A 25,000-nucleotide genomic window follows, 5' to 3' on the forward strand; every position below is an offset into this window, starting at 1 on the left:
TTAGAAAGGTGCACGATGCTGTGCTGCTGCTTCGTGCTGCTGCTTCATAGAATAGTGTACATGGTGTTATATCATACAAGTTTGGAGAGGGTGTTCATTTGTAGACCTCGTCGAATGGCCTGGTATCGGCGAAGCATGACTCCCACACCTCGTTTACAACCTTTGTCGCGTGGGCCTCGTCCTTGCATCCTGGCCGGTTCATGACGGACATGATAGCCCTCCCACGGACGCAGTGTTGGAACTGCTGGGTCAGGTTCCAGTTCCCCCTCGTAAAGAACTCGCGAGCCCATCTACATTCGCCACTAAGCATGGATGCGCGGATCTGTTGAAATGTTAGTGACCGGCAACTAGAGGCAAGTCTAGAAATGGCGGAAGAAGAAAAAAAAACCAACCTCAGTACAGGCAGCATGCCTCAAGTTCCCAACGCCATCCATCTTCCACCTCAAGAAATCCCAGGCATGCACCATCTCATGAGCTAACGTATCCTCCAGATGTTTCCTATCCCTAACCTCGTTCGCGCAAATCTTGATCCCTGAATACGGGTTAAACCCGCCGCCCGTCCTAACAACCTGGCCGTCCGTGGTCAACCGCGCGGGACACCGCACGCAGAACACATTGGAAGAGTCAAGCGTGCCGTTCAGGTCGGCCACCTTGTCGCGCATGAAGCGCACGACAGGGGAGTGGGCGAATAACCAGTCGCGGTACTCTTCGCAGCGCTGGCAGTCTTCCTTTTCGTTCTCGCGGTAGAGGTGTTCGCGGAAGTGGAACTGGCCTTCGCGCGTCATCGACCCTGTCATGTAGTGGAATATGTTCATCCAGTAGCCTATCTTGGGGTCGAAGCCGGTTCGGGCTGGGTCGTTCTTGAGAAGGGGCGCGAGCTCGGGGGTGACAAGCTGGGACGGGCCATCGGGGGCCGACGGGGAGGCCGGTGACGCGGACTCGGACGGCATCGTGGGGGGTGCTGTGGGGACGGCGAGGAGTCACGCGGCGGACGGACGATGTGGGATCAGAGGGCGGATGGGGGGCCACGAGAAGACGGGCGAGGTCAGGGTTGGAGCTCGAGCGTCGTATAGGAAAAAAAAACGCTCTTCGGAATCTCGAGCCGTCAGGGGCCTGCGCAAGGGTTACAACTTCACAAGCATCAAGTACCGATGGATCGATGATATAAGGTTTGCGCTAATACGAAGTAGAGCATCCAGGGTTGCCAACGTTCTTGAGACGACAATCGAGTGAGTTCCAGCACGTTCTTGACCAGCGCTGCTGGATTAGGCGGTGAGGAGGCAAAATTTTAGGCGGCGTCAGTCGACTCATGGACAAAGTCGCCAGGCGGCATGCCACTTCAGGAGAGGGACTAGGTACCTCAGTAGTTCTTAGTACCCAATGCCGCCTTTCCCGACCACCACCGCATCGAGTTAATCCGGCCAATTCTCGTGTAGCGACTACAAGACGAGAACCTCAATTTCCATTTCCCGATCTCGGCAACCGCCCGGGATAATCCTGCCCATTAAACTTGTTGTCATATTAAGGAAAGTCCACATTAATACTTCATGGGGATATCTAGACCCATTCCTCACGCCCTTTCTCGCGCCCTTTTCCAAGTTACGCTAGGATATTCATACTTGACCCTTGCTCCTTGGCCCGCTCAGCCCTGGACCTGTTCTCGAAATAGACGATTGAGAGCCTGAAATCGACCACAACGTCGAACAACAACACCAGGAATACGACCACTTCACCGAGAAGAAGCCCAACATGGATCCCACAGGAGAATGGGATTCGGATCGCCCTGAGGGCGAGGAGAAGGGTGAGAATAATTCAAATTGATTTCGCGTCCCTTCATCTTGTTCCCATTTCTCTCTTCTCTCTGCATTTATTCTTGCATCCCGTTTCCTGTTTCTCGACCGCTTCTTCTCATCTCTGATGTGGTTGCGCTTCCATGGCGGGTCCAAGGGTGTTTGCAATATCTTGACCGTTCTTCGTTCAATCTACTTGACATCTTTTACCTTGGCTCTTGAGCTGACCAACGTTAGGAGTCGTAGACATGAGGTCTCGTCGTGGCCAGACAATTGTTATAAAGCTCGGTAAGTCGTCTGTGATAGGTTGAGTCACAGCCACATATGGCTCTTCCCGATCCCCTTCCCTCATTCCTGGTATTATTTGAGCTCAAGCTAACGCAAACTTCTAGGCACGAGTTCAATCGTGGACGAGGAGACACATGAGCCCCTCCTACACATCCTCTCTTTGATTGTCGCCACAGCTGTAAAGCTCCGAAAAGATGGCCACAGAGTCATCATCGTGTCTTCCGGAGCCATTGGTGTCGGCCTAAGGCGGATGGACGTTCAGAAGCGTCCCAAACGTCTCTCTTCCCTTCAGGTACGCATGCGCTGGCTTCATTTCAATCCTCGGCTCCCTGATTCTCCTTGATTTTCCAATGAATTAAGGGCAGGGATGCTCGTGGGGCCCAACAATAAAATACGACGTGGGTACTAACATGTGCGAATTGACAAGGCTCTCGCGGCCATCGGGCAATGTCGTCTCATGGGCTTATGGGACAGCCTATTCCAGCATCTTCGTCAGCCCATTGCCCAGATTCTCCTGACTCGCAATGATATTGCCGACGTAAGCTTTCAATTTCATAGATGAGACCCCAATGGGCGGTGAAAGGGGTTTTTACTAACGGCCGTGACAGAGGACCATGTATAGGAATGCCCAAAATACCTTCATGGAGCTCCTGGACATGGGTGTTATCCCCATTGTCAACGAGAACGACACCGTTGCCGTCTCGGAAATCAAGTTCGGTGACAATGATACCTTGTCCGCCATCACGGCTGTCATGGTCCATGCCGACATGCTCTTCTTGATGACGGATGTGGATTGTCTATACGACAAGAATCCCCGTTCCAATCCAGATGCTCAACCCATTGAAATTGTAGAAGACATTGCCGCCTTGCAGGCTGATGGTGAGTCCCGAGTTCTCTTCCATCGAAAGATCAGGGAAGTTGTCTTGCTAATTTCACCGCGTATAGTATCTACGGCTGGCTCTGCTCTGGGCACCGGAGGCATGTCGACCAAGATTGTTGCTGCTCGCATTGCAACGTCGGCAGGTGTCACCACCGTCATTACCCGAGCTTCTACTCCGGACAACATCTCCAAGCTTGTCCGCTACATCCATGCAACCAAGGGCTCGCCATGTCTCACGCCCCCTTGCATCCACGAAAACGGTGCCGACAGCGCCGAGGAGCTACTAATCCAGTCTACTTCATCGCTGGCACAATCTACCCCCACGCTATCACGATCTCTATCCTCGCTGGACCTCGAGATGCCACCCTTGCACACGAGGTTCCTTCCCGACGCCGATCCCGTTCGCGATCGACACTTCTGGGTGCTGCACGGGCTGGCCCCGCACGGCACCCTCTACATCGACAGCGGTGCTCACAAGGCCCTGTTAGATAAAGCCGGTCTCCTTCCCATTGGCGTAGTCGATGTCGAGGGTAACTTTTCCCACCACGAAGCAGTACGACTCGTTGTCGTTGAGAAAGTATGTCCTCCAGGACCGGATGGAAAGCCCTGGGAAGGCCCCGGCATCGAAGTCGGAAGGGCCATTGTCAACTATTCCGCGACCGAGGTAGCGCGGATCAAGGGACGCAAGAGCGTGGAGATTGGTGCGTTGTTGGGGTACGCTGACAGCGAGTACGTTGCTGCTCGGCAGTACATCAGCTTCTTCAAGAGGGAAAGCCGACCTGTGACTCCGAGTTTCGAGCACATGCCGTTTCAGCCGCCTCCTCTGAGTGCGATTGATTCCATCACGGTGAATCCCATGTCACCGAGGTAGAAGATATTGCCCCCCCCCCCAAAACATCATCTTCTCTTCCCCCTCTCTTCTTCTCTCCTTCTCTCATTCCCCTTTTTTTCCTTCTTCTTTTTTCTTTTTAAGACATTATATATATTTGGGTTATGTTTTCTAGACGAAGGATGATCAAAATGTTTCGGACTAAAATCTTTTTGAATAACGGTGTCATATGCCATTGATGATTGTTTTTTTTTTCCCAGTTGCCTTAATTGCGCCATGCTACCAAGATTAGAACAGAAAATGAAACGATATTCCAAAGTTAACATGAACAATGAACATCCAATCTATTCCACCACCCCAAACCCAACCAATAAAAAGAAAAGTAAGATAAAATAGAAACCGCCACACGGCACTCAACCTGTCGCAAACAAATTCGCTTCGTCTCTCAAGTACTCCCCGCAATCCGCCTGCCTAAAGCACACAATACCCGTAGGGTCCAGCCTCCTCGCCTCCGTCGTGCTCCTTGCAGTAATACCGAAACCGAGGGGAACGTCGTTCATGTTGTAGACCACAACGCCCTGGTGCTCGGGGCAGTCATCGGACCAGCGACCAACGTGGGCTTTCACGATGTTGCCGCCGTAGAGGAAGGGCATCTCGCCGTTGGGCTTGACCCAGATCTTGTAGCGGGCGTGTTCGGCGAGGACGGGGAGGGCTGTTATGTGGAGTCTGAATTTTCCGGTTTTGGTGAACTTGCCTGAGCAACCCGTTAGCTTTCTCCAGTTCACATGTTTCTTCTTTCTTTTCCTCCGTATTGCCTTTATTTCTTGACATTTTAGAAGGCAGGGTTTGGGAGAAACGAACCGAGGCACACGCCCATGGAAATAAACTTGTCCCTCGCTATCGAAGTAGCAATGTTCGCAATTGACAGGCGCACGTAGTATACTCGGTCCTTGTGAAGTCGGAACACGAAGCGGTCGGCATTGGGTCCTTCGCCTAGAGGCGTGATGAGGTTCTTGAGGGAGCTGCCCGTGTAATTGGCGAGCTTCGCGAAAAGTGTTTGGGTTTCTTTTTCTGTGAGTTGGCGCATTGTGGGCGGTTGGTGGCTCGATCTCCAGGTCGGGGCTGCTGATGAAGGGATTGTAAGGTTCGTCGTTCCCTGTGCGAAAAGAGTTCGATCTTCTCCTTCGTCGAGGCTGGACTCTGGAGGGGCCTGGCAGAAAAGCTTGAAATTTTTGGCGGTGAAGCAAATCGCAGCTTCGTGAATGGCTAAATTTCGGAATAAGACCCCACCAACTTTTTTTTTCCCTTGAAGCTGTTCGAAATTTCTGATAAAAGAATATCAAAAAAGAAGAGGCCCGTTGAGACCCTCAATTCGCAATCTCTCGACGAATACACCAGCGATTCGAACAAAAAGCCATGGCCGCCTCCGTACCCAGAAAGCGAAAGCTGGCCCCGTCCCAGGACGGAGGGGCAAAGCAATCCTCCGCCCAGCTCCAAAAGGACTTCTACAAGAATGCAGCGAGCTGGAATCTCGAAGAGAGCTACGAGAGGCGACAGTCCAAGAAGCAGAAGAACAAGCCGAAGGAGAGCACGAGGTTACCCATCAAGACCGCCGACGGACGGATAGAGCAGGTGCACTACGAAGAGCCGGACGAGCAAGCGGCTGCCGAAAGCGACGAGGACTGGTTAGAGGAGAAGAAAGAGGAGGAGGTTACGGAGAAGCCTGAGAAGAAGAAACGACCCGAAAAACCAGAGGCCGAGCAGATAATCGAGGCGCAGGAGGAACTTGCCAAGATCGCGAACTCTTTGAACCAGGAGCCCGAGGAGAATGCTGGTGCTTTCAAGGCTCTGGCGAAGATTGGAGAGTCGCATGTGCTCGCGATACGGAAGCTCGCTCTTATTACCCAGATGACGGTGTACAAGGATGTTATTCCGGGATATAGGATACGACCGCTCGGCGAGGACGCGATGGAAGAGAAGTTGACCAAGGATGTCCGGCGGTTACGGTCCTACGAACAGTCCCTACTGGCGGGGTACCAGGCGTACATCCGGAACATTACGCAGCTTGCAAGGTCACGGCCTTTACCCAAGGATAAGGGCCAGACGCTTCCCAGCATCGCCATAACATGCGCTTGCACGTTGCTAAATGCCGTCCCTCACTTCAACTTCCGAGGAGACCTTATCAAGATCCTAGTCGGCAAGCTCAGCCGGCGCAAGGTGGATGCAGACTTTGTGAAGTGCCAAAAGGCTCTCGAGACGCTCTTCAGCGAAGATGAGGACGGCGGGCCTTCGTTGGATACCGTCACAACGCTGTCCAAGATGATGAAGGCGAGGGACTACGACGTCGACGAGCGGGTCGTCAATCTCTTCCTCCACCTCCGTCTCCTCTCCGAGTTCTCGGGTAAGGCGTCACAAACCCACGTGGAATCCGAAGACGGGCGACCTAAGAATTTCAAGAAAAAGAAGGTCTTCCGCACGAAACGCGAACGCAAGGCCATCAAGGAGCAAAAGGCCCTTGAGAAGGACATGGCGCAGACTGACGCCCTAGTCCACCACGAGGAGCGCGAGAGGATGCAGTCCGAGTCTCTGAAGCTCGTCTTCGCGACATACTTTCGCATCCTAAAGATGCGCCTCCCGCACCTAATGGGAGCCGTGCTCGAAGGTCTCGCAAAGTACGCGCATCTCATCAACCAGGACTTCTTTGGCGATCTCCTCGAAGCACTCAAGGACCTTATACGATACACGGAGGCCGAAGAAAAAGCCGCGGATGACGACGAGGAAGCCGACGCTACGCAGCAGGAAGAATCAGACGACGAAGATGAAGCCATAGTCCGGAACGCAAGCCGAGAAGCCCTCCTCTGCACAATCACGGCCTTCGCCCTCCTCGCCGGCCAAGACGCCCACAACTCCCGCACGACCCTCCACCTCGACCTCTCATTTTTCAACAACCACCTCTACAAATCCCTCTACGCCCTCTCTACGAACCCCGACCTCGAGCTCACCTCCAAATCCCACCTCCCCGACCCGTCCTCCAAATCCAGCACCGGCCCCCTCCCAACAACAGGAAACAAAGTAAACCTCCAAACGACCACCGTCCTCCTCGTCCGCTGCCTCACATACATCCTCCTCCCACCCTGGAACATCCGCTCCGTGCCCCCAATCCGCCTCGCTTCCTTCTCCAAGCAGCTCATGACCTCCGCCCTGCACATGCCCGAGAAGTCTTGCCGCGCCGTGCTAGCCCTCTTGTCTGACGTGGCGGATACGCACGGGAAGAAGGTGTCGGGCCTGTGGAATACGGAGCATAGGATCGGGAACGGCACGTTTAATTCCTTGGCTGATAATTTCGAGAGCTCGAATCCTTTTGCTGCCACTGTGTGGGAGGGTGAGATTTTGAGGAAACATTTTTCGCCCATGGTTAGGGAGGGGGTTAAGGCGCTTGAGAAGGGAATGTCGAAGTAGACTTCTTTTTTTTTTCTCTTGTTTCTTTTTTTTATATAGACGCCAAGGACTTTTCAATCTAAACAGTAGATTTCCTGTATATTCGGCTTTGCCTTTCTTTCCCTCGTAAACGTCTGTCCATCGTCTACAAAGTATCAGCGGCTCGTTTTATGTTAGTGTCTAGAACTTAGCGCTCTGCCTTCATTTTGGAAGTTAAGGCTATAGTTAGATCTACGGACTTCCTTCGGCTTGCATATACCTACTTGACAGCTACTTCGTACATTTATGGGTTGAATCATGCGTCAATTATCAACTATCAACTATCTTCCCGGAGAACTATTCACAAGAAGTAGTGCATGGCCAACAAGACCGAAAATCTGAAAAAAACAGATCGAACATTGAGTTGGAAGAGAAAGGACGGACATGAACCACAATCCCTTTTTTTTTTTTTTTCTTTGCCTTCTTTCTGGAGGCGGACGTTCAAACTCTCGGGGATCGAGACATACGTAGGCATCCAGAAGGACACCCTTTCTATGCTCGCCTCGAATTAAGCGCTGCACTGTACTATCGGCATCCGTCTAGAGCCGAAAACCTGCTGTATGCCGCTGAGAACAATGAAAAGATCAAAGTGATGAGAACTCATTTCTTCCGGGGAATAAAGTCGGCAGCCTCGGCGTTGAAGGCCTTGAGAGGAGGCTGAGGACCACTGCCGCCGTCATCAGGGGTGCGAAGGTAAATCACACCGGCATCTTGGCCGTGGTACGTGGCCGGGTTGGCACCGCAGTCGAGGGGATGAGCCTTGGCAAACTCGACTCGAACGGGGCATCCGTCCTCGTGCCCGAGAATAGCGGTGTTCTTGGGGAAGTGTCCTAGGTGCTGGTATCCCGGACGAGCCCATTTGGAATTGGCCAAGCCCTCAACCGTTCGGGAAACGTGCTTGCACTTGCAGAGGTCAGCAACGTTGGACAGGCTACGAAGTTCATCGCTCGGCTTCGAAGCCTGTTGCTTGGCCTTTCCCTCCTCGTCGTCACTGGGGAACTGGATGAGGTCCTCCTCGTCGGACGCTTGGTCGCTAATGTCAATGAGTTTTCTAAACTTCGGAGTAGGCGAAGGGCTTGGTGAGCCAGGATGGACAAGCGCTCGAGGCTGGATAGCCATGGCAGCCTCCGAGTCAAGAAGTGTCATCTGCTTCTTACCAGGCTGCTGGGCTCCAAAGTCTCCCAGAAGGGGAGAGCCAAGGGAATTGCTGGAAGGGGGGGTCCAACCAAGCTGAAGGAGTTTGAACTGCTCCATGAGAGGAATATGGTACTTGGTTGGATCATTGGGATCCGCCTCGATGACGATGGAGGTGGTTGACATCTCCTCCTGCTCTTCATCCTCCTCGCCCTGATCCTCCACCTTCTCCGTCTCCTTCTCCTGCTCTCCTTCAGCTTTGCCAGAAGCGCCGACCTCACCCTCACGCCCCTTCACCGTCTTTGTTACGACAACCTGGTTGCCAGAAACACCAGGGATGGTGATAGACGGGGGAGCAAGAGCCTTGCCATTGCCGACCATGGCGTTCTCTTGCTCAATGGCCAGCTGGGGCTTACGGCTACCAACGGATGCATGAGCCTGAACATTCACCGATCCAACTCCAGGTTTGGCATTCTCCTGCATGCTGCCGACAGACTTGACATTCGCAGGGCTAGGTACCGGAGTGGAGGACTTAGGCGGGTCATCGCGGTAGGAAAGCCAGGCAATAGTGCTCGGTTTAACCTGAGCCTCGGCGGCGGCGCTCGGGTCGAATTTGAAAGGAATCGGCTGTCTGGCCTGGGGGCGAAATCCGTTTGCAGCTACAAGGAAGATGAGACTCACCAAACCGATCTCTTACTTGTCTAGAACCGGGGTTTCTTACCTCCATTTCCGGCATAGCGATTGCCGACTCTAACGGCTTGGCGAGACGAGCTGCGAGAGGAACTGCTACGGGTTTGCTGGTTGCCTTTCTTGTACATATTCTGGAGCTCCCGAGCAGCCTCCATTTGCTGCCCGTGGCCCAGCTGCTTCGGAGGCATCGTGACTGCGGAACTCGCTGACAGAGGTAGTTAGAGCAAACCTTTTCGGTTCTCGAGCCTATGAGACATCCCTGGAGATACTTACTATGTTATTTGATCGGACTTGAGATAAAATTGTCAGGAAAAATGGCGACGGAATGTGTCAACCTAGTATGTTTAGGTTGTCCTTGGGTGGGAATTGAGGGAGGAAGAAGCAGAAGTATCTGAAGCTGCAGCCAGGGCAATAAGAATAAGGAGAATGGAGCAAGAGCTAGTTTTGCGAAGCCCAAGAGCGGAGCTTTGTTGCTTATGGGAGCACGAGGATGGCGAAGATTCGCAGGTGGTCTAGCAAAGTCAAGAGCAACTGCGCCTTGTCTCGCGATGTGAGCTGTGGCAAGCCTTGAGTGAGACTAGAAGCCAAGCAAGGAAGCTTATCCCCCCTTATACCTCTTGAGGTGGAAGAGGTGTAAAGGCGGGGGGATCAAGAGGGATCAAGAGGGGGCAAGAGGGGGCAGAAAGGAGCAAGAAACTCTCTAGATAATAGCTTTCACTTTAAATCACAGATATCTGGGATGGTGATGGTCAGTATAGAATTCATAGGAGAACTGGGGGAAGAAAGAAGGAGAAAAAAACAGCCTAGATCTTGGACGGACATTAGGGGTTCAGCACTTGCCATCAAAGACCAGTATGAAAGAACCAATGCAGTATACTTACTTCAAGTTCTTTCTCTTTCATGAAAAGGAGCTGTTCGGGTGGGCGCGGAAAACACCTTGGCAAACAAGATCGCAATCAAACCAAATGACAGACAGGTTGGTTTCTTGACTTGATGAGAGACGACTCGATTCCGAAATTCAAGAGCAACAACGTATTAGGGTCAATAGTGCCCACTCTGTGAAGGGGTGAGTCCAAATGCTGGAGTAAGACGCAAGGCTCGTCCAATTTGGGGAGGCAAGTGACAGATAATGAGAGGGAGACTCAAACTGTGTTTGGGAAAGACAATTGTATTGTTGATGAACCTAGCTGTGAATGAAGAATTAGACGAGCGATTAGGCAGTCTCGAGAATCGAGAGATTTGCTCCAAGGTGAGAGTGCAAAGAGGATTTGGAAGGTTCTTGGCCATGAAGAAGGTCCAAGTCGGCCATACTGCGTCTACATCATCGTATCTCTCGGCACCGGATCCATTGCTCTTTCCCGGATAGTGTGCGTCGCCCATCTACTGAAGCCCGATCGCAGTTTCCTCCGGAGACCAGACCTCACTTGCACATGCATGAGCACGCATCAACACCTCAGCACATCGTTCTTTCCCTCTTTCCCATTCCTGACGGTATCTACCACACTTGGGATTTCGGGAAGGCGCTTGCTTGCCTTAACTGCCCACCCTCACCCTAGCCCTTTCCATTCGTGTTTGCCCTCTTCGAGTCTCTGTGAATAGTCTCGATCGCTTTGATATCTGTCGCCAGATACCCTGGGCAGTGCTGATTTCCCGGGAATAGCCACGTTGAAGATGCTGGCGGAACATGTTCCCGTACATATTCTACCAAGGCCTTGGCTTGAGGCGCATCATCACGCAACGCGATTGCGGACACACGGGGTATTCCAAGGGCAGCGCTAAGGCGGTCGGCACACGGCTCAGAAAGACCTACGAGCCGGATTGGTTCCTTGCAACACGCATTTTTCGAGGCCGCGATGACCATCTGTGGAAAGTGACAATGGAACGTGGTGGGCTGTCCGTGCTTGGCAACAAAAACGACTGAGTAGACGGGTGAGTTGTCCTGCACCAGCTTCTCGCCTAGACTGTTCTCACCATGCGACGTTTCAATGTTCGCCGCAGAGGCTAGCCTCTGGAGGGTACGCGAGATACTTGGCAGTCCAACGTCAATCTGCTTCGATATCTCTGGCAATGGGGGGGTTGTTGGAGTCTTCTTCTCCTCTTCGCCCGCCTTTCGATCCTGCGCTCTCTTCCTCTTCCTCTCTCTCTTGCCTTTGGACGGTTGGATATAGCGACGGCGATGGTGGCCTATGGGCTCGATGAGGCTGGATAAGGAGGGCAAAAAAAAAAAAGGGACAAGAGTTGTCAGCTGCCGACTGGCCTCCTTTACATGGACAAGGAGCTGGTCTAAGCTTGACCTATCCTGACGCGGCGTCCTCACCTGCATAGAAGCTCAAGTATGGTTTCTTGGACCTTTGGTTCCTCGACGTTTGGCCTATAAACTTGGGTTAGAGGCTGTAGAGTCTGGATAGTGTAAACTCTAGAAATGGGACTCACCAGGGTACTGCCGAGAAGGGTGTATTGAGCACATAGATGGTCTTTCCCCGCTCCATGATGCTGTTCGAGGGGATGACGGGAAAAGTTGCGGAAACGCTGGACCTGATTGACGAATTTTCTGGCCCTTCTGTGAAACTTGGCTCGGTGAAGAGGGCACGGCAAGTTAGGATTTCGGCTTTAGACTAATTTTCAACCATAACAGGTAAATCGTATCGAGAAATCCGAATGAGTTGACAGTGGCAGTGATGCCAAGGGTGCCATCTAGGAGAGCAACTCGCTGGGAATGATTGTCTGGGGTGCTTTTGCCTTTCCGACTTATTTAAACTGAGCCCTTCAAATTCATTATGGATCTTGGTCGAGTCCCATTCGAGCGATTTGAGCTTGAGCCAGTTAAGTTCTGACCCCATTTCCAAGATTCAGACACTAGATCGATCCCTTTGATTATTTTTAGCACATTTTCATTCCCCACCACATAAACTTCCAGACCTTGAATAGAATCTCCTCTCTCATTCTACGAAGTCATCCCGCGAGGCGTAACAGAAGGTCTAAGCCCAATTAAGGAGGGATCAATGATGGAACTTGCCCATACAGATTTGTCTTCTCCTTCGTTTCCTCCTTAATTTGGCTGTCTCTTGCCGAATATTTGAACAATGTGTACCTTAATACAAGAGTCAAGAGAGGTGCATCATAATATCAAGAAACCAAGACAGCCTGGCACTGCAAATACTACTTCGTAGGCAGCACGGCTAGGCAGCACTGCCCGCAATGTCACATTGGCCGTTCACGCAGGTCGATGTTGAGGGTGGATGCACTACGTTGGAGTGCAAGTATGACAATTGTACTGCTGGAGTGGGTTCTGGACTCAGCACAAGCTTGGCCCTCTCTCAATGATGGGCTTCTACTTTCTAGTACCAGCTCGAGGATGTACCTTGGGAATCAAAGGGCAGACAATATGCTGCGTCTCGTCCACATTGATTATTCCGCCTCTGGTTAGCCTCAACAGCCGACCGTCTGAGCATTATTTGACATCAATGGTCGACATTCCATCTTCATCTTCCAAATCCGGATTGCTGATGTAGCCATAGTCATTGGCGCTTTCGGACTCTGTCGCAGACACAGCCAGTTGGTGCTGCTGGTCCCCTAGTTACTAGTTACTGTCCCGCCCGCCCTGCCTAAGGTCAATTCAGCAATGCCATTTTCCTCAACTCTTGACACCTTCACATGAATCCCACCTCTCCCAACGGCTCCCACCAGCACTACTACTGTCTACTAGTTGCACCTGCCATTAGCTTGCACCAGAGTCCCCTCGTTCATTACTCTAATCACTTCTTCGAGGGTCCACAGCTGAAAGACAAAGCAGGCTGTGAATATTTCCTCCTGCTAACTCGACATAAGCTTGGTCGAAGGATCTCTTCGGCTTTGGCTTCCATTTCACTCTTTCATTCCTCTGCCCAGATTCATCCACATGCCTATTGATCCCGCCTTTGTTCACTTTCCTCGCGTCACAAAGCTCAATCGTTGAAGGGCTTGAGACGGTCCGAGTCAAACTCTCATGTCAAGGTGGGAGCCTGATGTAATCGCTGATCGAAACACCCCCATCCCCGCGTTTGGTTGCACCCCTCGACTCAACCCAACTCAACTGAACTGCTGAGTCATCAACCCACATTTGGTGAGTAAGAGCTTCCTGACCGCCGCGTCATTGCTACATACACCCCATCAGACTGCCCGTTTTTGGAGATGGGGCGAGACACGCCTGTGCTCTAAGAGGTGCTCTTTCCCCCAAAAATACGTGAGTGGTAGAAGAACCTTGCCTGCTCCAAGTTTCGACTTTCGTCCTGGAGCGTCTGTCACGGTGCTCTAAATTAATTGATGGTGTTGCTCTGAGCGAGAACGCCTGTCCTGGCTGCGAAACACCAAACTTGAATCCTCAGCCCTGGGACTCGCTGCCTCGCTGACTTCTTCTTGTTCTTCTGTCTTCGTTTTATTTTTTCTTCTCTTCCTTTATTAAACTCACCTGTTGTATTTCAGCTTCTCGCCTGTCCTTTCTCTTTTTTCTTTTCTTAATTGTATCTTCCTTCCTCTTTTTCTCCTCAGATACCCATTCTATCCCCTCGACTCGATCCCTACCGTTTAGTGGTTGAACTAGCCCTGAGCTCAAATCCACAAGGATCCAGCACAAGCTGTTCTGGCCTAGACAACACATCAAATCCTCCGTGCGAATCGACAGCCCCTCATCGCCTCAACAGCCCTCAGCTCCCGTCTCCTCTCTAATCAAGCGCGCACCCGTCGAGCCTCACATGCTAATTCTGACAAGCCGTTCCAGAGCCCTTGTAGGCATTGTTGTCACGTCCAGGGCCCTGGCGCTCCGGGACCTGTACCACAACTCTATCTCGAACCTACCCCATGGACCAAGCTCCCAGCTCCCCCGAAGCTCGAGAACGCGCCGTCTCTTCTGAGCCCTCCTCCACAAGGCCGAATCCATTTGACGACGGCGACTCTTCTCGGAAGCGGCGACGCACCTCCCTCTCGGGCTCGCGGAGCCTCTCCGTCGACACAGTACAATCTCCACACGACGAACCCTCCAATTCCTCCATTCTCGCGAAACCACCTTCAGACGTCCATGCCAGCGTAACCATGGATACCGACACATCTACTCCCCAAACGCCCGACCGTAAGATCATGCTGAGTGTCGACGGCCCCGCAGATCCTGGCTCTAGCCGTGTCACTATCAACCTGCGTAACGCGAATCCTTCATCGTCCGAGTCCCCCACGCCGCGTAGCCTCGACGATTCCCCCCTCCCTGGTGATGTGAAGCTCAGCGTCGAGCTCCCCGATCGCGATATGAAGGGCGAGCATGTACTTGAAGAAGGTAACCAAGCTGCTGCAAGCTCGCCCGTTCCTGCGACCCCGATCTCCTCGCTGTCCGATGATGATGGCAGTCCCGACATTGAGGTGATAGATGTTCCCGATGATGATACGGACGCCGTTCTAGGAGATGGTGAACCCGAGGTCTCCATCATTGGCGAGTCCAGGAACGCCCTTCAAGACCCCACCCTCGATTTTCCATACAATGATGGTGAACCTCTGATCGAAACCGTCTCTCGCCTCGCAAACTACATATCTGGTCGTAAGCTCTCTCCCCCCCGGCCTTTTTTTTCCCCTTCCTCTTTTCTCTTGGAACTGTAGTTGGTAGCTAACGGCATTTTCTCTTAGAGCACCAACTGGAGGAGAGCTTGTTCGAATCCCTACAAACTTGGGCTGATCTCTTTCTTCGGTGGGCCGAGACCGCTGGCTATCACATTGCCTACCATTCCTGCTTGGAGAACGTTGGTCTCTGGCAATCTTTCCCGGACCTAGTTTGGGCAACATGCAACAGAGCTCTGGGGAGAGCCGCAACCCCGCGCCATGCGGTAACTTCCTTCTATCTTACCTTTGCCAAGCTGACAGGCTTCTTCATCTTGTTGGATTGCCAAACTTTGGCGAATGCCAGCCAGCCGGGTGGGCCAGACAGTGGTCGAGTACCAGAAACGTTTTCGTATGCCTTTCTCGCAGGCCTACACGGCCTCACGGGGAGGGATGAACCCCGTATACTGAACAACCTTGAGGCCCAGGCGGGATGGCTTCGGCCGGACATGATTTCGGAGCTAGTACAGGGCTTTCAGACAATGCCTGGCGGTTCTATCCAAACTCTAACTAGGCTTGTCGAGTCCTACATAAAGCTCATGGAGAGGTTTCCGAGATTTGTTGATCAGCCTGCTGCCATCTGTCAGGTTGTCTCTGACATTGTTTGGGAAAGCAACCGACGCTTGCACTTTTCTGGCCTTCCCCAACTGGCCATTGATCAATGTAAGCAACGCCTCCTCCAAGGACACAGGTTTTACCTAGTCGTATCCCAGGCCCTCTCCGAGACGATACAAAAGCTGGTGAACCACCTCTCTACGGATGGTGCGAGCGGCCAAATCATCTCCCTGACGGATATCTATCACTGTGCTCTACATGGCGACCATAAGATGGCGACCGAGATGCTCCTCGCACACCATCAAAGCCATCCAAACCTCCCGGCACACCTCACCCCCGGTGCGATTGCTTGGGAATGGAGGTTCAACATGTTTGGGAAGCTGATCATGTCCGGCCAAATGCAACTTCGCGTATGGGCGGTTGGTCACATGTGTAGCGACCTTGTCATGTTCTGGAGACGGTGTGGTGATGGCCAAGATGACTTGACTCTGTTTCTCGCCTACTTCGCTGAATATCTGATGCGGACAAAACTCGTTGAGTACATTCTGGGCCCAACATGCCACCCCGAGATAACTCTCGAGAGCGGCAATGTTGTTGGTTTCCTGCTTGTAACGAAGTTCTACCAAAAGGAACAGACGGACTTACTCTGGCAGACAATCACTTCCAGCCAGGACCGCCGAGTAGCCGATGCCTTGACCCGCATGGCTGCTAACATCATGCATCTTTGCGACCAAGATCACCTCCTCTATTTCTGCGAGAAGCTCGAACTTCTCCCCATCGAGTCTTTTGACAATGCTTCCATCCGCCACTTTTGTGAGCAGGTGTTTAAGCAACTCATGGCAAAATTCCAGGGCGAACGCCAACTCTTAAACTTCCTTCCCTATGAACTGTGTCTCCGGCTTCTCCGAGAATCGTCAGTCTGCTCAGCTCAATCGCAGATTGCGTATCCCGAGATCCAGGCCTTCGCAACTCAGAAACTCCGTGAACTACACCAATACGGACCGGACCGTGAGGGCCGCCGGCGATTGTATCTGACTTGCATCGAAGACATTGCTGCGAAGTCACCTACCACCCTCGGAAGCCTGTGTGGGTTGTTCATCTCAATCCGCCATGCCCTAGGCGCGGAGCTCCAGGTCTTGATCGCCGAGCACAATCTTAACAGCCTCCTTGTCGATGAGTTAGAGCACGCCATATCTCTCTGCAATCAGACCAATGGCCTTTACGTCTTGACTGGAGCTAGCAATACGCCTCGCCGAGATTTCATTTATAGTCTAATTTGCCATGATCCCGACTCCTTGACGGCCGAACTCGGGAAGAGACTTTGGGATATGATGGTCGGCCCGAACTCTGCATCCGTAGAAGATCGAGTTTCCGGATGGCACATTCTCAATGACGCTGCTTCACAGGCCGGTTTCGATACTTCCTTCATGTCGAGCTGCCTCTCAATCCACTTCCCAACTCTGCCGGCTCATTGTTTCAGCGAAGGGGCGTTGCGTTTCCTTAAGGACGAAATCGTCCCTCGCATCAACAACAACCTGATCACGCTTGACAATGATGAGAGCGTCGCAAGCAGTGGGATCGAAGAACTCTGGCGAATGATTCTAACCGCGCCTGACCAGGCCGTTTCTGACGCCGCCATCGACGTTTTAGTGAGGGATATCTATATCGATAGCAAGGCTATCCTGGATTACCCGCACTATCGTGCCCGGAAAGTTCATCTTGGACTTGTGAACCGTTGTTTGGATCAATTACGCGACGCTGCGAAGAAACTTACGTCCTTCACCGATGGCACAACTAGCGGCGATGACGAGTCCATGGTCATCGTGGCGACGGACACCCAAGTATTAGAGCAGGAGCGCATGTTCGTCCGCTCACTGGCCGTATTGCGACAGTTCCTCCAGGCCCACCAATCTAAGGCTCACTTTGCAACAGCCGATCTTCGACCGCTCATGCCTCCCTCCCCAACTATGGTTGTGGGAGAGTCAGCAGAACTCAAGTATCAGTCATTTGACGGTGATAAACAGACGGAAGTTCAGCCCCTGAACATCGGCCGCCAGAATACTGCGGCCTCTTTACTGGCTAGCCTGCGGGAGGCGACGGGGTTCGAAAATTATCGGATCTATTACAAAGGAAAAGTCTTCATACCGGATGAGACTAAGATTTGCAAATCCTTAGAAGACTTGAGCATCCATGATGGTCTGATTCTGGTCAAACGTGAAGAAGACGGCGCGCCTCCATCTTCGAGGATGCGGCCAGGGGCATCTCCTCTTGAGATTGCCATCCTCTCCCACTTTGAAGAGCTCTGGGGCTACCTAAGTTTGGAAGAGAAGTTTGCGCAGGAGGTGAGCAAAATCCAACGGCGTCGCTGATTAGTAACCTTTTTCTGAGTCTTAACACTGACCTTGCTCTTCTCCAGATCTACCAATTTCTCATCAAACTCCCTGCGGATAGTCACATCCTGGAAGTCCTTGACTCGAGTTCAACTCCATATCTCGACGTGTTCCCTCTCGGACAGCCGTTCAAGTGTCTCTATGCTCTCTACGCTCTCGTCGAGTACACAGATGCGGCGAGGCGCAAGACTATAACGGCATTGCCCAGTTTTGAAGATGACGCATCCTCTAATGATGGCTATCGAGAAGCTATGGAGAGAGCCGTGATGCTAAACTTTGCAGCGGTTGCCGACCCCGATGTCATTGAAAAATGTCCCACCGGACACTTGAAGTCCCAACTAAGCCTGCAGCTGATGACAAGCCTCGTTGATCTTCTCTCGTCGTGGCGGACGACAGTAACGAGTGACGAGATGGACTGGTTTGAAAAGGCACCGCCTTTACTCCGTCTTTTAACAATTCTTCGAGATGCTATATCTAAACCAAGTGATGAAAACTCCCTTCGACTAATCCCCACAACATTCACTGCCATCCTTCTGCTATGTGCTGTTAGCGCTGGATATTGGGATGGTCTGACGAAGACAGACGCTTTTGGATTGCTCACTCAGGATCTCCTCCTTCACCCTAAATTCGTTATTAGGGAAAAGATTAGCAAGGTCATAAAGAACGCTTGCATGGATCAGAAGTATGTTTGCGTCCGTTTATCTTCCAGTCACCGAGGCTAACACGAATCTTGGTAAACAGTAGTCGCCTCAACGTCAAGATGGCCGAGTTTCTTTGGCCCTACGTCTCCGGCATTGTTCCAAAGCTGGTCGAGCACCCCGCTTCTTGCAACGAAGGGTTTGATCTAATTGAATTCCTAATCCTCAAGCTCTTACCAAAACTGTCTCCTGTCCTCGACTTGGCGCAGCTTGCGGAGCAGTCTTGCACTTTGCTTCTCGACCTTCATTCGTCCGAGGTAAGTTGCCTGTGACTTAGTGAAGATCAAGCAGTACGCTGGAGCCTTCCCAGACACTGACGCGTTCTTTTTTAAAACTCTAAGGATATATGCGATCCCGATCCAGATGATTACGTCGTCGGGGGGCTTGTGAAGCTTCTGCACTGCTGCATCGAGCTTGACAGCTCAATTGCCGACCCAAGCAGCATGTTGTTTAGGCGGTAAGACCTTGCCCCCGGCTGAGTCAAATCGCCTGCATATACCCCCCCTCTTCCCGATACCTTCATTACGATGTAGCTTGCTAACGCCTCATCCGCTAGTGGGACCGCAAGGGACTTGCTCTGGCGTTTCCTCTTCCCAGTGTCTAAGGAACTCGACGAGGCGCCCTCAACTGTTCTCTTGAATCGTAATAGCAGAGAAAGGCTATATAACATTATCTTTGATCTCGTCAAGAGGGATGAACAGCAATTCAAATGGCTGCTAGAAGACCTTCGGCAGTTGGTCCCGTTTGATAAGGATGAGGACGGTAGGCTTGACCCATTTATACACCTTTTCTTCTCGTTGGTACTTAATGCTGATTTCCGGCAACAGAACCGTATCACTACGAGCTTCCCTTGCAGTTCGAGCGCTCGAAGGCTATCCGCTCCCCTTGCGGCTATGTCGGATTGCGTAACCTTTCTAACACTTGTTACCTGAACTCGCTGTTCACTCAACTCTTCATGAATACGGATTTTCGGCGGTTCATTCTGGGCGCTACAGTCAGGGACGGAGCGAATCAGAAGTTGCTCCACCAAACGCAGAAGTTATTTGCCTTCATGCAGGAAAGTATTCGACGTTTCGTTGATCCGTACCTCGTCGTGGGCTGCATAAAAACGTATGACGACACTTTGATCGATATTCACAATCAGATGGACGTGGACGAGTTTTACAGTCTTCTTTTCGACCGCTGGGAATCGCAGCTTTTGAATGCGGACGACAGAAAGATACTCCGCTCCTTCTACGGTGGGCAGCTCGTGCAACAGGTCAAGTCTAACGAGTGCGAGCATGTCTCGGAGCGGCTCGAGCCTTTTTCCGCAATTCAATGTGACATCAAAGGGAAGGGTACCCTGCAGGACAGCCTTCAAGCCTACGTTGGGGGAGAGATTATGGAAGGCGGTAAGCACTGGCTATCATCTTTTTGACGCCCTGGGTCTCGCGACAGCTAACGTCCTTTCTTTAGACAACAAGTATAAATGCTCGACTTGTGACAAACATGTCGATGCTGTCAAGCGGTGAGTGTTCCTCTTCGTAGTCTCCACTATTGATGTTTTCCCTTCGTTTTGTAGATAAATACTGACGCTTGGGGACAGGGCTTGCTTGAAGGACATTCCCGATAACCTTATTTTCCACCTCAAGAGGTTCGACTTTAACCTGAGAACGATGCAACGCAGCAAGATCAACGATTACTTTTCGTTTCCGACCAAGATCGACATGCGGCCATACACGATCGACTACTTGGCTGATCCCGAATCTCCCGGCCCCGAAGATATTTTTGAGCTCGTCGGCATTCTCGTGCATTCTGGCACTGCAGAATCTGGCCACTACTATTCCTACATCCGTGAACGCCCGTCGTCCGGCAGTGGCGAAACGTGGATCGAGTTTAACGACGACCTTGTGAGCTCGTGGGATCCAGAAACGATGGAGTCCTCGACTTTCGGTGGGCCGGATTTCCGGTACGATAACAATGGTATCGTCTATGACAAGAACTACAGTGCCTACATGCTCTTCTACCAGCGATCCGGCAAACTGCAAGTCGACGAAAAGAGCCTGGCAGTTCCGCTGAAAGTGGATATTCCTGCAGAGATTCTGGATCACATCCGGAACGAAAATACGTATATTCTTCGACGGCACTGCCTCTTCGATCCCAACCATGCCACATTTGTTCGTCGAATTTTCGAGCAATGCATAAATCGCGGCAAGACGTGCTCCGAGGAACATAAGGTGGAAAAAATTGCGATGCACACCGCTCTGGGACACCTCGACCAGGTGGTTAGCAGGACAAAGGACGTTCCAGACTTTGCCCAGTACTATGAAATTCTCAATGGCGCAGTGCTCAAATGCGCTCGCTGTGCGCTTTGCCTCTTCAAGTATTTCAGGGACCGACACGAGTCTTTCCGGATATTAATTCAGAGAAACCCAGAGCCGTTGGTCCGAGCGGATTGCGGCGAACTTTTGATAACGGCGATCGCCAAAATCAAGCAAGAATTCCCCGAGGTATACGGCGTAACGGAGAATGCGTTGGATCGGGACAACTTGGAAGGGTGGTACCACACACAGGAGTCCGTGGTGGCCCAGGTGCCACTCCTCTTCGACACACTCTGGCTGACATTCCAGATTCATCTGCGATCCTGGAACGAGGTGTTCGGAACCATGTTGAGATTTGCCAGGTTCGGAGAGCTTGAGACGGTAATGCTCCTCAATAGCGATTTCCTGTCGAGACTGCTTCGCATCATCCAAGCCGACTCGTCGTTGGACCTCGCGCCTAATTATCAGAGGATGATGACGAACGTGCTTAGGCGGGGTCTCAACAGGCCACCCAGCTATGAGACCATCATTACCCTCGCGGACCATTTGATGTCTGCCTTGCACCCTGTCCTTAGCCCAGATACCATCGTGGAGAAGGCAGAGGACCGACTCCTAATGTACCTTCACGGAGAGACCACCCCTCCGTGGACGTCAGTCGAAGTGTTTACCGTTCACCAAGAATGGGCAACAACTCCCGGAAACAGCATTTTTCTGAGCAAACTTATTGAGATCAACCAAGCCCCAAAAGCCACCGACAACATAATCGAGAGGCTTGTGCAAGCAAATCGACAACTGGATCTTAAGGTGTTCCAAACTCTACGCTCCAACATAACCGGGCAAATGCTGCAAGGACATTACAACGGCCCTTACCTGAGAGCGGCGGTGACATACTGCAAGTCTGGTGAGGATGACGAGATGATCCTGCGTATGCTCGTGCACATCGCGGCGCAGTGCCGACAGCTGAACAACACAGAAGGGCGAGCCTTTTTAGACTTCTTCCAGAGTCTGTACGCCCCTCCCGGACCGAACGCTACTCTCTCTGCCTGGTCCATCTTTTTCAATATGACGGCGCAAATCCCCAAATGGACTCCGTATCTACTCGGTTACTACGACGGAGAAGTGAGATGGCAGACGGAAGAGTTCATCCAGAAAGCCATTTTCGACTGGGGCACTTCGCCAACCTTTGGCGAGGAAGCAGGCGGGGAGAGGCGAAAGGAGGTGCTCGTCTCAGCGGCGCGAGAGATGGGCTTCAACTCCCTCATCTACCTCCGCGACCACTTTATCCAGCGCCGAGTGCATGTGGCGCGAGATATGGTCCTCCCGCTACAGCGAGCTGTGGCTCGGGCGTCGGCGTATTTTAACATCGAGCCGGAGGAGGGTAGCCCTGACCAGGAATTTGCGCAGTTGAGCCAAAGTGAGTATGCCCTGATGCAAACTCTCGTTCCTGGGTTGAGGAAGCTAATCCTTTTTTTTTTTCTTCTTTTGCAGCGGTGCTCGAAGCGATGAAACGAATCACCGTGGACGAGCTGGAGGAGGATGGATCAGGTATGTTTACATGAATCAGTGCACGTATCTGCCACTAGACACAGTGATTGACTGACTGATGGAACAGAGTGGGATAATTCTTGCGGATCCTCTGCCGGGGACATTGAAGCCTTTGACACATTGGGGGACGCGGATCTCCAGTAGCTCCATCCACAACGCGTCAGTCTCCTTTGTCCTCTTCACTCCAACTCGCCAACTTGGATGACCCGAGAGATGATGTACGAGAAATAGAAAAGGGGAATTTGTGCTTCACAGCGCCAAATTACGCTTGGCTAGCGTGGAGATGAAGATATGATTATGACTTGAAGCGTCTTTTGCTGGATTCTGCGCGCTATTCTTTTCTTTCAGCTCTATTACGCCCTGCATTTCATGGATGCAGGGATGGATGTGTGGCAGATGGAAGTGTAAGACGTGAAAAGGGAGCATTGGAGAGTGCAGCGCGAAGGAGCGGTTGCTCATGCTTAGTGTCCATTCCTCGCGTGTTTCTTTTTCTTTTTCTTTTTCTTAATTTTCTCCCTTCTTTTCTTTTCCTTTTTTTTCTTTCCTTTTTGCTTTATTTTTTGTCCCCTTTGGTTCTTGCGCAGATGGACAGGGAAGAAGACAAGAGGGACACGGCGTACTTAAGGAAAGATTACGACTCTTTTGTGTACACATTGCTCGCGCGCATGCATACACAAACACTACTTGGCAAACCCGGCGCGGTTTCGAGGCGCAAAAGAGGGAATGAGGACAATGGAAACAGTTTTTTTTTTTTCTTTTTCTGTTTTTGCAAGGATGGAAAAGGCAAGGGAGGACAGGAAACTGGCTCACCGGCCGTTGACGAGTGAAAAACTGGGGCCGTCGCTTTTGATTTTGATTTTCTTTTCTATTTCGGCTTCTGCCTCTGGTTCTTTTTGTTCTACGTCTTAAGTCTTTCCCAGTTGTTTCGTGGCTTTTGATAGGGCAAAGCGAATAATTGAACTGGGCGATTAAGACAAGATACACTTGGTTTTCTTTCTTTCTCCCCCTCTCTCACTCGACATCGACGTCTATTTTTGTGTGTGTGTGATGTACTACGTACGAGCTATGGATCTGTTGGCGAGTTTCCTGTCGTGATGTAGAACGGTGAACAAGGTGTCGGCCACCAACGCTGGGGTTTGTTTCGACCCCGTTGCTGTTTTTAATTTAAATCCGTCAACGATGCCATGCTCACGTTGCGAGTGAAAGATGATGGCTTATTCCGATAACTTTCGGATGAATGATAATTCCTTGAAAAGTTCATGGCGCTTAGAGAATACATGTAGTTTCTCGTTGGTTTTACTTTTTCTCTCTCTTTCTTTTGGTGATGTCGTTGCCGTTATTCCGAGTGCATCCCCAAAATAGAGAGGGCAGGACAGGACCAAGGTGCAGGAAGACATGAAGAAAAATGGCAAAAATAGACATTACAAGTCTCAGGATGGCTCACACATGAAGAAAGGATGACCAACTCGGACAGCCATGTTTCGTGTGTGAGATGAGCTGACCTTGGCCGCCGCAATAGACGCCCTTTATCTCGAGGCGGGAGCCAACGCCATGTCGGGATAGGGATGGGGATGGGGTTGACGATGACTGGGAGGGCAAGACATAATCACAGCTGTCTATAGAAGGGTCATCAAATCAACAACGAGGCTGCCATCTTCCGGCGCGACTCCAAATTTGGAAATTAACTAGTGGTTTTTTTCTTTTGGCCCGGCGCTTGAGCTCTCCGCTGCCCTGGTTGCTGGAAGATGCATGGGAAGAGTAGAGGGGCGGGGGAGAGGAAAATTATACGGAGAATTATTTGAAGTTGGCGAGCCTGCCTAAGGTTAGAGTTCCTAGGACACGATTGGTTGGGTGAGATGTTCTATTATTAACAACAAGGGAAGATTTTCCACATTCTTCATCTACAAGTAGCATTTGCGAGATGTAAGACAGCTGCACGGAAGTAGGTCGCGACGCGGGACTCCGAGAGGCTGAAGCGGCGATGACGGGATGCAGGGTGATACCCGATCGCGCTTGCAGTCACAATCGTGTGGCTGGCGGGTACGAAGGGGTTGTCCTGTCCACATGTGCTGAGGTCATTGGTATGATACTGTGCTGTCTTGATTTGCTTGTCTGGCCACTCTCCCTTCCTGCATACACTGGTACAATACATGTCTTGGTGGCCGGGCTGCTCTTTCCTCGACTTCGCTTATTAGTCGGCATGATGAAACGGGTCGTGACCGCTTCAATGCGGATGTCATGGCAACGAAGTTACTGGCCCGTCCAGCGATGTGATTAACCTCTGAAGCCTTTTTCTCAGTATCTAATGTGATAAGGCTTGCTTTCACTCTTCTCTAGCGGCGTTTTGCTCTGTGGGAGAGGCGTTCAGCTGCCCCTGTGCCTTGCATTCTGCGTCGGTTGTAGATTCAAGATTGAGTTAGTGGATGTGGGTAAAAGTGGTGGTCGTGGAGTGGAAAGGAAGCTCTGGCTCAGGAGCGCTGTATGTCCATCTGACTGTCCGGCTGGTAGTAGACGATTCCGTCGGCCTGAGATTTTCGCAACCATTTGATCCATTATTCTGTGTCCAAGAGATATTTAGAATTACGGCCTTGACTTAAGGTTTCTTGCTCAAGGGTACATCTTCTCTTCTCTGCTTTCCTCTTTTCTCTTCGTTTTAGCTGTGTTGTTCCTGCCCCCTTTCTACACTACTTGTATTTTTGCACATTCCAACACTAACGGCCGAAAGCCGCATGCCTTCATTGTGATTGGCCCCGTACCCGGGCAGGCCCAAGGCGCCTTGCCCAATGCACCAGAAATAGCACAACTGCG

General features: G+C 51.6%; 5 protein-coding genes and 1 pseudogene across 5 annotated transcripts; 3 read left to right on the plus strand and 3 right to left on the minus strand.

Annotated features, from left to right (window-relative positions):
* Window positions 1-94: 94 nt before the first annotated feature.
* Window positions 95-950, minus strand: SAPIO_CDS5652 (Mitochondrial inner membrane protease ATP23; the record flags this gene model as incomplete). Its single annotated transcript, XM_016787936.1, has 2 exons — window positions 95-322; window positions 393-950. The coding sequence occupies 2 exons, from the start codon at window positions 948-950 to the stop codon at window positions 95-97; spliced, it is 786 nt and encodes a 261-aa protein (XP_016642251.1).
* A 799-nt stretch (window positions 951-1,749) lies between these two features.
* On the plus strand, window positions 1,750-3,829 carry SAPIO_CDS5653 (uncharacterized protein; the record flags this gene model as incomplete). Its single annotated transcript, XM_016787937.1, has 6 exons — window positions 1,750-1,801; window positions 2,028-2,078; window positions 2,183-2,370; window positions 2,506-2,616; window positions 2,687-2,957; window positions 3,024-3,829. The coding sequence occupies 6 exons, from the start codon at window positions 1,750-1,752 to the stop codon at window positions 3,827-3,829; spliced, it is 1,479 nt and encodes a 492-aa protein (XP_016642252.1).
* A 371-nt stretch (window positions 3,830-4,200) lies between these two features.
* On the minus strand, window positions 4,201-4,874 carry SAPIO_CDS5654 (60S ribosome subunit biogenesis protein NIP7; the record flags this gene model as incomplete). The annotated part of the gene is made up of 2 exons (XM_016787938.1): window positions 4,201-4,541; window positions 4,649-4,874. 2 exons carry the CDS (start codon window positions 4,872-4,874, stop codon window positions 4,201-4,203), a joined length of 567 nt encoding a protein of 188 aa, XP_016642253.1.
* A 329-nt stretch (window positions 4,875-5,203) lies between these two features.
* SAPIO_CDS5655 lies at window positions 5,204-7,246 on the plus strand (annotated as a pseudogene; the record flags this gene model as incomplete).
* A 618-nt stretch (window positions 7,247-7,864) lies between these two features.
* Window positions 7,865-9,276, minus strand: SAPIO_CDS5656 (uncharacterized protein; the record flags this gene model as incomplete). The annotated part of the gene is made up of 2 exons (XM_016787939.1): window positions 7,865-9,057; window positions 9,120-9,276. 2 exons carry the CDS (start codon window positions 9,274-9,276, stop codon window positions 7,865-7,867), a joined length of 1,350 nt encoding a protein of 449 aa, XP_016642254.1.
* A 4,648-nt stretch (window positions 9,277-13,924) lies between these two features.
* SAPIO_CDS5657 (Ubiquitin carboxyl-terminal hydrolase) lies at window positions 13,925-22,336 on the plus strand (the record flags this gene model as incomplete). Its single annotated transcript, XM_016787940.1, has 11 exons — window positions 13,925-14,648; window positions 14,735-17,601; window positions 17,676-18,331; window positions 18,391-18,604; window positions 18,689-18,804; window positions 18,904-19,109; window positions 19,175-19,738; window positions 19,803-19,854; window positions 19,933-22,061; window positions 22,136-22,192; window positions 22,260-22,336. 11 exons carry the CDS (start codon window positions 13,925-13,927, stop codon window positions 22,334-22,336), a joined length of 7,662 nt encoding a protein of 2,553 aa, XP_016642255.1.
* Window positions 22,337-25,000: the final 2,664 nt, after the last annotated feature.

This window comes from Scedosporium apiospermum, assembly GCF_000732125.1.
Source record: "Scedosporium apiospermum strain IHEM 14462 chromosome Unknown SEQ_SAPIO_0099, whole genome shotgun sequence".
Lineage (NCBI taxonomy): Eukaryota > Fungi > Ascomycota > Sordariomycetes > Microascales > Microascaceae > Scedosporium > Scedosporium apiospermum.